This window comes from Mustela lutreola, chromosome 15 (genome assembly GCF_030435805.1).
Source record: "Mustela lutreola isolate mMusLut2 chromosome 15, mMusLut2.pri, whole genome shotgun sequence".
Taxonomy (NCBI): domain Eukaryota; kingdom Metazoa; phylum Chordata; class Mammalia; order Carnivora; family Mustelidae; genus Mustela; species Mustela lutreola.
In genome coordinates, this window is record NC_081304.1 from 45141162 (window position 1) to 45153874 (window position 12713).

The 12713-nt window shown below is 53.7% G+C and overlaps 1 protein-coding gene and 1 long non-coding RNA gene across 5 annotated transcripts in view; one reads left to right on the forward strand and one right to left on the reverse strand.

Annotated features, from left to right (window-relative positions):
• Positions 1–9424, reverse strand: part of SLC43A2 (solute carrier family 43 member 2) — a 40175-nt gene extending 30751 nt beyond the window's left edge. Inside the window, exons 1-2 of one of the 4 annotated variants that reach the window (XM_059147583.1) lie at positions 9341–9424; positions 7934–8143 (exon numbers count right to left, since the gene is read on the reverse strand). In XM_059147583.1, coding sequence (XP_059003566.1) covers positions 7934–8093 — 160 coding nt within the window. In that variant the 5' untranslated portion in view covers positions 8094–8143; positions 9341–9424. Of the gene's footprint in view, positions 1–7933; positions 8144–8528; positions 8626–8997; positions 9120–9340 lie in introns of those variants that run through there. The other 3 variants (XM_059147582.1, XM_059147581.1, XM_059147584.1) reach the window with 3 other exon arrangements.
• A 33-nt stretch (positions 9425–9457) lies between these two features.
• Positions 9458–10688, forward strand: LOC131815720 (uncharacterized). Its single transcript, XR_009347821.1, has 2 exons — positions 9458–10082; positions 10491–10688. It is a non-coding gene; the product is annotated as an uncharacterized LOC131815720 (long non-coding RNA).
• Positions 10689–12713: the final 2025 nt, after the last annotated feature.

A 12713-nucleotide genomic window follows, 5' to 3' on the forward strand; every position in this document is an offset into this window, starting at 1 on the left:
GAAATCTCAGCAGCTCTGTCCGTGGAAATAGGCTTCAGCCAGTCTATCAGGGCTCCACCCTAGACCACCTGAGAGGGACAAGCTGCTGGGATCACTGCAATGCCCTGGTTCTCCTCGGTCAACCAAGGCGAAGAGCAGAACCCCTTGGAGAAGCTTTTTTTTTTTTTTTTTTTTTTTAAATTAATAGTCCTAAGTCATTAACTTTCACTTGTTAAGGTCCACCTTTCTTACTTTCCCTGCTGGGATCATGTTTTGCTGTCCCCTGAGGCCACACCTGTGCTACCTGCAGTCTCGGCCCTAATCGCCCCTCCAAAGTCCACCCATCCCCAAGAGGGTGAGACATAGGGAGGAAGAAGTGCTGTGGCAGCTGCAGGCGGGAGGGTGGAGCACAGGCCGGAAGGCGGCAGGGGAAGCCTCTCCTCTCAGGGGCCCAGCTAGTTAAAGATGCTGACTAATCCTTCCAGAGAGGAGCAGCCTCTGATTAGATGCGAGGTCACACTGGGAGAGGCGAGGAAACACCTCTCTACTGATAACTGCCCCCTTCCCGATTGTGGCCCTCTGGCGCCAGGGCCGTAAAGCTGAGGTCGGCAAAGGCCTGCCCAGGCCTCCCAGGGCTGCCCCAAGGTCATGGAGAAGGATGCACTTAGGATGAATCATGCTATGTATGCCAGCCTCTCACCTACAGCCCCTGCGGGGGGCACATCGATTGAGGGGGAGGGGCCAGAATCTGGCCTCTGGGTTTCAATTTTGGTACCTCTACTTCCTACTTGGATAACCTTGGCAAAATGACTTAATATCATTCTACCTGTTTCTTTATTTGCAAAATGGCACAATACGGTAGTTGTATCTACCTTTTAGAGTCAGGGGGAAGATACATGAGGAACTCCGAACAACACTCTAGAGCTTACATGGACCTAGAAAGTGCTTGATAAACAACAGCTATGAGCTGCTATTATTATCACTATTATGGGAGGCCTGGGATGGTGTAACTGGCCAGCAGTGGAGCTGGACAAAGGCACTGGGCGCGGGCTCCCACAACGGTGTGTGTGTACCATGACTTTGTGTCTCATCTCCCATTGGGCTGGCGGCCCACGTCTCCAGCACCTCACCCAGGTCCTGGGGTGCAGCAGGTGTTTACCAAATGAATGAAAATGATGGGAGTACTGCAGTCGGATCACCGGATCACCGCGGCCAAGAGGATACAGACAAAAGAAAGGAAACAGGAAGTATGAAACCAAGGAGAAGACAGAGGGGATTTAAGGAGATGAAAAGCACAAGGTCAACCTTCTGAAACCACAGAAATGAAACCTAACAAGCCAGATTCTCTCCCCACCGCCAAACCCTGCCCCTCTGTCTCCTCAGAGAGGCCCCACTACGCTGACAGCACAAACACAGACCAGCAGGATCATCGGAGTCTATGAGCATCCAGGTCAGAAGCCCCACATGCATTGCCCTAGCCGGGACCCGGAGCTGCTCGTCCACAGAGGCATAGCTTCTGCAAAGGCGGTGCTGCCTCCGAGGCCGGCACTGGTTTCAGTGGACGGCTCGTGGCCAGCAGCAACAGGAACTGCACGTGACGTGGGAGGACAGGGCCTCCACACCGCAACAGCCATTTCCCGGTTGGTGTGCAGATACGAGCAAAGCAGCACACAGCCGTCAGAGGGAACAACGGGTGGAGAAGGCGCCGCGGGGTCTGGGATCACTGGCTTGCGAACCCTGACTGGCCGCTCGGGGTCTGGGACCACACTAAAGAACACAGGAGAACTCAGGGCTTGGAGGACTCTGGGTCTGCGGCTGCAAGCAGAGACAGCCAGAGCTAGACAGGTAGCCAATGGAGCCAGGAAGCACTGTCTCTGAGTAGAGGCCCCAGGGTGCCTGCCCCCGGTTTTCCCAGAGCTGGACCCATAAACCCAAGACTGTACTTGCCACAAGAGAGAAGATAAATCCCAAGGCAATGTACTCAAGGCAGTCTCCCTGCTTTGCTGTAAGTGGGGATGGTGGTGGAAACATCTTGAATTTAGAAAGAACTAGACAGGGGAGCTCCTAAGGAGAGAGGCAGGAGTGGAGGGAAGGGTATCTGTCTCCATCTTTTTTTTCCCCCTAAAGACTTTATTTATTTATTTGACAGACAAAAAGAGAGAACGCAAAAGCAGGGGGAGCAGCAGAGGCAGAAGCAGGCTCCCCACTGAGCAGGGAGCCCAATGCAGGGCTCCACCCCAAAGCCCTGGGATCATGACCTGAGCCAAAGGCAAATGCTCAACCTACTGAGCCACCCAGGCACCCCTGTCCCCCATCTTTCATCCTGGAGCCACTACACACAGGAAAAGAGACTTACACATTTTGGGCCACCAGCTTTAACTCTTTTTTTTTTTTTTTTTTTTTTTAATTTTATTTGTCAGATAGGGCGAGCACAAGCCGGGGGAGCAGCAGACAGAGGGAGAAACAGGTTCCCCACTCCCAGCAACCCCTCAATGAGCAAGAAGCCCTAAGCAGGACTCGGTCCCAGGACCCTGAGCCAAATGAAGGCGGACGTTCAGCGGACTGAGCCACCCAGGCATCTCCAGCTCTCTCTCTTTAAAAAAAAATCCCTGCCAACTGGGCTGCCTGACCCTTGCACTCCTGCCTCTAGGCAGTGATGTCCAGCAACAGATAAGCCCAGGATAGGGAGTCTCAGTGGCCTCTCTTGTCTGCCCGTGAAGCAATGCAAGAGAGTCCCTTGCTCCCAGAGGAGACTAAGTCTTTGGTGAGCCCAGCTTTGTGGGCAGTAAACAGCCCACATGAATAATCAGAGATCCGACAGATGCCCAAACACAGCCACGCCCAGGCTGTTCCGCTCCCTCTGTTCCCACCTGGGCCACTGTGGGCCAGAAGAGACACAAACAGATAAGCACTAAAGAAGTGTCAAGCCCCAGGGTGCCCCTCCGCTCCCAGCCTAGCCTGTTCCCACACCTAACCTGCACCTGTTTATCAAACAGATGCCTCTCAGTTGGGCGGCCAGAGTGACCTGGCCCAGTCCAGCCGGGGAAGGTGAACTAAGAGGACAGGCAAGGAATTGGTGTGGCCAGAGTGTGCCGAATCACTGTGAGGCTGCTGAGGGGCTGGGAAGAGAGAACAATGCCTGCACTGTTCAGCCCTCCTTGCAGCAGACTAACACACAATCCGTACACTGAAAGCAGGGGACAAAAGGGGGTGCTATGACCCCACTTGGGCTCCCCTGGCATCCCTGGGTCAAGGAGGGGGTTCCCCCCACCCCAGAGAAACAAAGGGAACGGCTACATGATGCTTAAAGGAACAAGGAGGCACTGGGCTGGAGGCTCCTCGAATTCCTGAGCAGGCCCCTTTTCTGACTGCTTACTGCCTGCCCCCACACCCGGGATGCAGGCCCCTGGACCTCCCTGATGATGGTCCCTGCCCCAGGATCTCCTGTCTCTTTCCTAAATCCTTAGTCTATCCGGCAACAGGAAGCAGTATCTCAGTCCAACAGGGGGATGTAGATGAGAGGTCAGCCTCAGATGCAGAGCAAACACAAGGCAGGACACAGACAGTCAGAGGGCCATCCTGGGTAGGCCAGAGCCTAGCCTCTACTTGTGGCTGTGTGTGCTGCCCACTTATTCTGTGGCCTTCGTTCCATGTCGCTTAGTGCTCTCTCTCCCCGCCCACCTTCCACAACAGGACACCGGAGGCTTTGGAGCAGCCATGGTGCTTGTCTGATGTCTCATAGACAGCAACTTATGGAGAAGCTGGACCTGAGTCCAGGCTGCTGGCCCTCAGAGTTCCTGGTTTTAGCCTTTAGGTTCTGCTGATGCTGTACTACCTGGGTCCAAGGCTTTCCAAGAGAATATGCTGAAGGGACAGAGACAGCACAGACAGCCCCAGGTGGCCCTTAAGGACACCCAGTGTGAAGGGGACTGACCCCAAGTTTCTCCCTGAGAGTCAGCCCAAGCTGGACAGAATCTTAATGCAACACCACGAAGACAGGTGGGGCCCAGGGATGTGGGAGAGGGAAAGTGGGTCATGAAATGGGACGAAGAAAGGCAGGGTTGAGAGGAAAGGCTGAGGGCTCCAGCTCCTTTCTCTGACACATTGTGAGGCCACGGATGCCAGCATTCAGACCTTCTCATCCATTGCTACAGAATGTTTGTTTTTTTAAATCCCAAATAAAGTGGGGTGGAAAGGGGAGTAGGGGGAGCGGGGGGAGTGGAAATAGTCACATTCATAGCAATACAAGTCAAAGGGTGGGCTTTCAAAAGCTATTAAAAGCCAGCAGTCTAGAGGCACCTGGGTAGCTCAGTGGGTTGCCTCAGCCTTTGACTCTGGTCATGATCCCAGGGTTCTGGGATCGAGCCCCGCATCAAGCTCTCTGTTCAGCAGGGAGAGCCTGCTTCCTCCTCTCTCTGCCTGCCTCTCTGCCTACCTGTGATCCCTGTCTGTCAAATAAATAAATAAAATCTTAAAAAAAAAAAAAAAAGCCAGCAGCCTTTGCGCAAGGAGGAGACCATTAAAAGAGAGCCTCCAAGCAGCAGGGAAGGTCTCCTGTCAACCTCTGCCACCTCAGCCCACCTGCGGGGCCCCAGGCCCATCTCTGCTTCCCTAGTGGACGGCGGCCCCTCTGCCCTCTCAGGGCCCAGGGGACCAGCTTCCTGCTTTGTTTCATGAGGGCTACAGCTCCGCTGCCACCACGGGCAGCGAGACTGCAGTGGTGAAGGGAACAGAACTCGGGTCTGCCTTGGTGTCCACGAATGAGCTAGACCGTGACTTCCTTGGGCAGAGACCGCAACTCCCACCCACGCCCCATGCCCAGTTTGTGGCAATACTGCAACAATTCCTAAGAGTCTAACAGGTGAATCTGATTGTCACCCTCCTCTGCCCCTGTCACTTCTTCCTGCCTTGAGAATAAAATAATCCAACTTCCCCACGTGGCCTCCTAGGCCATGTGGGCCCTAGCCACCTCCCACTTCTTCTTGCCCCCCTCCCCTCCCGACTCACCCCTCATTGCCCTCCCTGCTTCCCCCTAAACCTCAGAGAGGCCCTCCCACCCAAGTCGAACTGGATCCCCACTGCTGTTCTCCTTCCTGGCCCCCTGCTCTCACTGCAGTCTGGACCTCCTCTTGGAAGCATATGGTCTGTGGGTTTGATGCTGGTGAACTACAGACTCCCTGAGGGCCAGGACTGCTCTACACCCCCCAGCACAACACCTCAATGCTTACTGGACATGTGGGTTAGATGAAGAGGAGATTAACAGCCCCCTGACCTGACCCTGTCCAAGCGGGCCATCAGATGACAGAGAAAATGAAGAAAGAGGTCAAGAGCGGGGAGGTATGGCAGTCATCCTGAGGCCAAAAGGACACGCGTCTGGGAAAGCCCTGGACTTCCTGGGCTAGGAAGCCAGACAGCAGCCCAGCCACACCAGGGGGCCTGGGGAGGCAAAGCCCAAATGCTGGGCACAGGTCCTTAACAATCTCATATGGTGAGAGAGGCAAAAAGATCTGAGAGGCAGCAGAGAAACAGGCTCACTCCTTCTCCAAACTCACCACACTGCAACCCAACACCATGTGTCCGGGGCCAGATTCTGGCTGGCGTCCCAAGAATGAGTTCTGAGAACGTTTCAACAGGTTTAGGCAAATTTTCTTGAGAGAAAAACCCAAAAGCCAAGGTTCTATAAGCGACAAAAAGCTGACAAATTGGCATCTCAAGCAGCGGCAGACCAGTCAGCTTTTCACAAGTCTAACACAATAAACTCCATAAATGGCCCTACTGCTTCTCGGTAAGTCAGCCATCCACCAAGTTTAAACATATTAGGCCTAAGCAGAAACCTTGACCCTATATGCTCCAGGCACTCCCAGGGAGGCAAGGCCTGGAGGAGACTCCTGGCTCCAAAAGGCGACAGGCTACTTGGGACTCCAAGAATCCAGGAGCAGGGAGGCCAGAGAGATAAGCTGTGTAGAATCAGCGGGGCTGCTGGTCCAGGATGCTGGATCAGCAGGCTTTCCAGGTAGTCAGAAAAAAACAAAATCAAAGGCAGGGGCAAAGGCACAGGATAAGAAGTTGATGTTCAACTGCCACCCTGACCCTTCACCTTCACTTTGGTTTATAGGAGGGACGGGGTCGAGCCTCTCACCGGCTTCAACACCAGCTCAGCATTGTGTTGGCAGTCTCTGCAACTCCTCCCACTTTAAATGGAGGAAGAAGCCAAGGTCGAGGCAGGAATGAAGTGACCAGCCCCAGTGTTGCCAGTACCATAAAATACATTAAGTCAGTGGACAAGCTCAGAAAGGAAACCTAGAATCTGGCCTTCTACAGTAGGATCCTTTCCCTCCCACATTCCCCCCCAAAAAATCAACCACAACAGTCCCTCAGTCTGGATGAGACGCTAAAAGCTTCACCTGGAAATGAGGTTTCTCTCTGTTTTTAAGACCCTCGATACAGCCTGAAAGAATCCATCAAAGAGGGAGGCAGGAAGGGTCATGATCTAAAACGGAGGAGAGAGGGAGGGAGAGGAGGAGCCAAGCACTTCAACCTGCTCCTTCCAGAGTCATTAATCTGCTAACATCTCTTGGGCAAAGCAGAAAGCTTGTTCAAGGAACAAGGTCTGAGTGACCCTCCCATCTCCCTAGATTTCTTGCTGATGTGTGGAAAGGTCTGCCAAGAACCCTTAGGCTATTAGGAAATATTTCTGAGTAGCTAAAGGCTAAAGGTTATAAATTTTATACTCTCTACCCTCCCCCAGGTGACCTCTGCATCCCCTTCGTTTCTCCTGCCCCTAACCTGCCCAGCAGAGCTTCCCTAGAAACTGAGACACTCAGAAATCTCCTGGGACTACCAAGAAAGGGAAACAAGGACTCTACATGGGGTTATAGGTAGCATGAGCTGGTCCAAAGCTTTCTCTTCCCCCCAATTTAGAACGCTAACAAGAAAAGGCATGCCAGTGCTGTGATTCAGAGGGTCAAACTCTAACTGTCTCCCTCTAAGGGGACTTGTGCAGGAGCTGGCTGACGAAGGCAATGGAAGAGACATTATGGAGTTCAGCTATTAGGTAGCCACTGCTGGGGATAGCAGAGGGCAGAGGGAAACATTTCTTATAAAGTTACCTAGGATAGGGGTAGGAGGGTAGAGGTGGGGAGACACTTGGGTCTCACTGTTCAGCTGAATCTACTAATCTACAACAATTAGGAGCCTTGGATGGGGTCAGGGGGGTGTGAAGGTAGGAGTGGGGGTTAGATTTCTTATAGACAAGCATCCTCAACCTGCATTCAGCAAAACCAATGGTGTGGCAAAGAGAGACAACAGAACAAGTGTTATTTCCCTAAATACCCCTTTGCCTCCCTCCACAATGGCAGGCAGATAGAAGGCCACTGGGATGTTCTCACAGCCTGTGGGAGGAAATGTCCTTTGGAAAATCATAAAGCAGCAAAAAAATAGACAAGAAATTGTAGCTGACAGGCCCTTAAGAGACTCCATAACGGCCTGACTAAAACATCTAGATTCCAGATGAAGCTTCAGTGGGGTGGAGGCCAAGCCACTTCCTCTCTCTTTCTGCACCCCAGCCACTGAGTCAGGAGTTCCTCTTTCTCACAGTCAGGCAGCAACATATTTAGTGCAAGGCAAGTGATGTGCTATGCACTAGAAGGAGAGGAGTCCAGCAAATGTTCCTTAAGGCAGGAGGAAAAACACCCTGGACTTAGGGGGGTTCTGGCTCTACCGCAGTCTTTGGGCAAGTCAGAAGATGGGCCTGGGCCTCGATTTCTTCATCCACAAAACAGCCAATGACACGTATCCAGCAGAGAGGGCTGAGCCAGGATCAAACGGGGCTTCTGCTAAACCGGGAGGTGTTGCTCACCGAGGTGGTACTGCTGGCAGATCTTTCACTACCGTCTCGCCCTCTCCCAAAGCTCCCACTCGGGGAACCACCCCCAGCCCGAGCCGCCCGTCTCACCTGGCTCAGTACACAGGTACGAGTAAAAGCCCTCCGACTTGAGCATGATGAGCAGCGAGCCCCAGCCCAGGAGGACTGCCGAGAAGAGGAGGTTTTCCAGCACTGCTGTGCAGGCCATCCACCAGCGGCGCCGATGGGCTGTGGCCAGGGTGGGCGCCATGGCGCGGCGCGGAGGCCCGGCTCCGGCTTCGGCTCCGGTTCGGCGGCCACCTGCACACAGACCTCGGCGTCAGCGGCCGGCGCTGCCCAGCCTGTGCGGCCAACCCGGGCCGCTGCCGCAGCGCGGGGGCTTGTCACCGCTCCGCGGCCCAGGCGGTAGGGGCGCGCAGCGAAGGAAGCCCCAGCCCGGCCTGGGTCCTGGGCCAGCCTGTCCGCGGCTGGCTCGTGCGTCCGCCCTCAGCTCCGGGACAGCGGTCCCGGCCCGGCGGGGAGACCTCTCCCTTGGCGGGTTCCGAGGTAACCTGAGGCAGGGAAACAAGGAGGGACTAAGACATGCTCAGGGGCGTGGAATTAATCGGGCTCTCTGCAGGTCTGACACAGCTTGGGGACCGGTAGGAGAGGGACCTTACGTCCGGATACCTGGGCAGGGTCATACCTGCAGGGCTGCCACTCCCTGGGACCCTGACAGGAGCCCTCCCGCCCGCGCTGGAGACCCTTCCTCAGAGCTCGTTCCTTCAACCACAATATCAGCGAACGGCGTCCGGAACGGCCCGCCCCCGACCCGCTCATTGGCCTGACGGCTAGAAACTGCGGCGCCATTGGCCGCTGTCTAGGTCGCTAGGCGCTGCGGCCACGCGAACCCCGCATGGGAAAGGCGAAGCCGGTTCAAACCGGCGGCGCGAGCGACCTGCGCGACCCCCAACCAGGGCTGTTTCCTCGGCATTAAGGCTGTTCCCAAGGAAGCGGACCCCCATCTCTCCATCTCCTAGCTGCCTCCTCTTTTCGTCATCTCTTCCCTAGCGGCTCCTCATCGGTCACATGTTGTCTCCCTACACCCCTATTCGAGCGCCTTCTGTCCTCCTAGCACCTATGCCCAGGACCTAGATCCCCAAGATCCAGCTCACCAGGTTCCAAGCAGCGTGTATCGGGCCCGGCCGGCGCCTTTTCTGTCTCCTTTTATTCCAGCGCTTTTATTCCAACCCAAGATGAAAACACTGCCGCACGCTGATTGGCTGAGTCGGGGCTGGAAACAAGCATTGACCAATCAGCAGCCACCCGCCCGCCCCGCGGCGAGCAGAAGCCGGTTCCGGCCGGACTCCGAGACAAACAAGAGAGCTGGTGGGGGGGCCGGGGGCAGCGGCGGGTCGTGCCTCTTCTCTGCTGCTTTTAACTGGAGTCACTGCCGGGCTGGGAATCCCCCGGGGGCATTGCCCCAACGACTCTCAGAACCTCACTCTGAAGCCCTACCTGGGTCAGGCTCCCCGGGTCGATGATCCAGTAACCCCCGGACTGCGTGCCTGTCTCCCTCTCACACCCAGCTGGGCTTCTGCACTCCCATTCTTCTCCGGCCCGCTTGTGGAGTCCTCAGCTTCCCCTCTGACCTGGGCATCATGTCCCGATGCTCTGGCTCCGTGGGGGTCGTTCCGCTTCTGCCGCCTCCGCTGCTTCTCCCACACAACGCTGCCATCCCCGGCTGCCTCGGGCTTTGTGTTCTGATTCCTCGTTCGCCTGTCCCCAGTGCACTCCATCCAGGCGGTGTCTGCTCATCCCGGATCCCCGGACTCCTGCCCAGGCGTGGTGTGCCTCTTCCCTGCTCTGCTGATTTCACGGATTCTCCCTCTTGGGTGCCATTTGCCCGGTCTCTGGAAGATGGCCTTGGGGGATCCGTAGGTGGGAGTTTGGGGCTTGTCTGTACCCTAGGACGGTCTGCTCCCATCCACACACACCCCCACCGCCTCCTGCTGTCCTTGGTCCCCTTGGGGATCCTTACTCAAAGTTGACCATCCAATCTCCATTGTCTTGCACCACCTCCACCAGCTTACGTCCCATTCCTGGACGTCAACTTCAGGGGCCCTCTCTGCTTGGTGACGCAGCGGGCAGTGCCACCGGGAGAGCGTGTGGAGTCGGGAGGGCTCGGTACCCAATGTGATCAGAGAGCTGGACCTGCCCCCAGGATGGCTTGGGCAGCGGGATAGAGCCCGGGCACTGGGTAGGTTCGGCAGCCCAGATGCGTATCCCTGATCAGAGTGGCTAGCCCGATCTTACTAGACCCTCGGTCTACCCCAGATTCAGCTAGGTCTCCCTGGCACGCTCTGGGAGCCTCAGCAGCCTCTTATCTCACGTCCCCGCATCCAAGTGCGCCCTCTGCCGCCGTGAACCCGCTACTGGCAACCTTGCTTACACCTCGCCCCGCGCTGTGGGCTTGGGGGATCCTGGCTGGTTACTTCTGTTACCCACCCCTCAGAATCTCACCCACTCATTTGGGACTGCCACTGGATAAACTTCAGTCCCCCCCCTCACCTCCTTAGAGCCACCTGCCAGAGGAGCGTTTCCAGGCAGCTGTTCCATACACATCTCTGAACTGTTTCAAATACATCTCTATAATATTTCACTTTAGGAGCACCTGGATGGTGAGGTGAAGCCTCCAACTCTTGTTTTCTGCTCTGGTTGTGATCTCATGTGTGGTGGGATGGAACCGCGCCTGGGGCTCCCAGCTCAGTGGGGAGTCAGCCTGAGATTCTCTCCCTCTGCCCCTGCACATGCTCTCCTGCTCTCCCTCTCTCTCAAATAAATAAATCTTTTTTTAAAAAAATTACTCACTTTCGGGGCGCCTGGGTGGCTCAGTGGATTAAGCCGCTGCCTTCGGCTCAGGTCATGATCTCAGGGTCCTGGGATCGAGCCCCGCATCGGGCTCTTTGCTCAGCGGGAGCCTGCTTCTCTCTCTCTCTCTCTGCCTGACTCTCCGCCTACTTGTGATCTCTCTCTCTCTGTCAAATAAATAAATAAATAAAATCTTTAAAAAAAAAAAAATTACTCACTTTCTACCGCCCAAAACTGTCCGTCTCATTCTTTCTCAAATAATAGCACCACTACCTACCGAAATTAGATACCGTGAACCATCTTTTCAATAAATATTTGAAATTTGTCTTAAATTCTCCATTATTCTCCCTCTCCTTCACCCACCCCACCCCACCCCACCAACACAGCCATATCTCCTAAACATTTATCTAATTTGCCCATCTGTATCCCTAGGACTGCAACTGCTCTTCATTCAGCCTCTGTTCTCAGCTTCTCAAATACATTTCTTCACCCAACCCCATCCCAGTGAGCTGTGGGAAAGGTAAATCTGACCTTAGTAAATTTGACCTCTGCTCAATCCTTCAGAAACTCTCTACCATTTGTCCTGTAGGATAAAGTTCAAGTTCTCTAGCCTAACCCACACAGGCTCCTCCCTATTGGTCTCTTCCTCCACTTAGAGGCTGGTTGACTGGCCAGATCATAGGTGCTTCAATCACATGGAATTGCTTGTGGTTCCTGCAGGTGCTGCACTCTTGCCTCTGGCCTTCAAAGATAGACTCTTCTTGGATAGCACCTCCTTCAAGAAGCCTTCCCTAACCACTCCCCAAAATATCCTTTACTATCTTTGTCCACTGATTGCACGGTTTTGTATTTTTTTTTTTATAGTGCACTGTTTCATCTGTTTGTCCCTCCCTTTTCCCACTGACTATGAACAAATATTTGGGGGCAAAAACTATGTCTTACTCAACTTTGTTTACCAGCGCTTAACACAGAAGCCCAAACAAAGCAGGTGCACAAAATTGGGCTTGTTGAGTGAAAACATGAACAAATGAAAAGGGATGGAAGTTATCAGCTTCTTGGGACAGAGGATTCAAATCTGGGAGAATATGGTGATGCAAATAGTAATTACCCTTTTTTGAGAACTAAAAATTTCCTAGGTGCTTTATGTAGTTTCTGTCATTTAATCCCCACAACAGCTCTGGGAGATGGCCAGGTCCCCATTTCAAAGTCCCCAGTTGAAAAAACTGGGGTTTTAAATACCATTTCAAAGTCACAAAACAATTATTATCAGAACTGATATTTGAATCCAGGGCTATTTGAATGAAATTCTGGGTTTCTTTTTTCGGTGTTTTTGTCAAGGGTGTTAAAGCCCCAACACCAGAACTGCTGACAAATCATAAAGAAATAAAACCACTAGAGTACCAGAAGAAAAGGCAGATGATTATTTCACTAGTTTCAGGGTAGAGAAGGCCTTTCCACTAAGCATTTGAAACTCACAAGTCAAGGGGTGCCTAGGTGGCTCAATGGGTTAAGCCTACCTTTGGCTCAAGTCATGTTCCCAGGGTCCTGAGAAAGAGCCCTGCTTTGGGCTCCCTGCTTAGCTCAACGGGGAGTCCGCTTCTCCCACTCCCTCTGCTGCTCCCCCTGCTGGTGGGCGCGCAAGCATGCGCTCTCTCTTTCAAATACGTAATCTTAAAAACAAAACAAAACAAAAAAACCCTCAGCAGTCAAGAAGAAAAAGACTGTCTAAAGGGGCCCCACCCTAAGAGGAAGCCACCCTTAAAAAAGGATTTTGGACCACTCTGCAAGGAACCCTCCACCCTTTCCCTTGTGACAAAAACCTGATTGGATGACAGGCGCCGGAGGGTCAATCAGCTCAAAACAGAGGGCCAACAAGCCCATAAAAACCCCTAGACTTAGAAACTCCCATGGCAACCCTCTCCTGTCCCCTACCTCCTTAGGAGCTTTGTACTATCACTTTGTCATTGCTCAATAAACCTTGCTTTGCTGCCCACCAAAAAAAAAAAAAAAAAAAGACTGT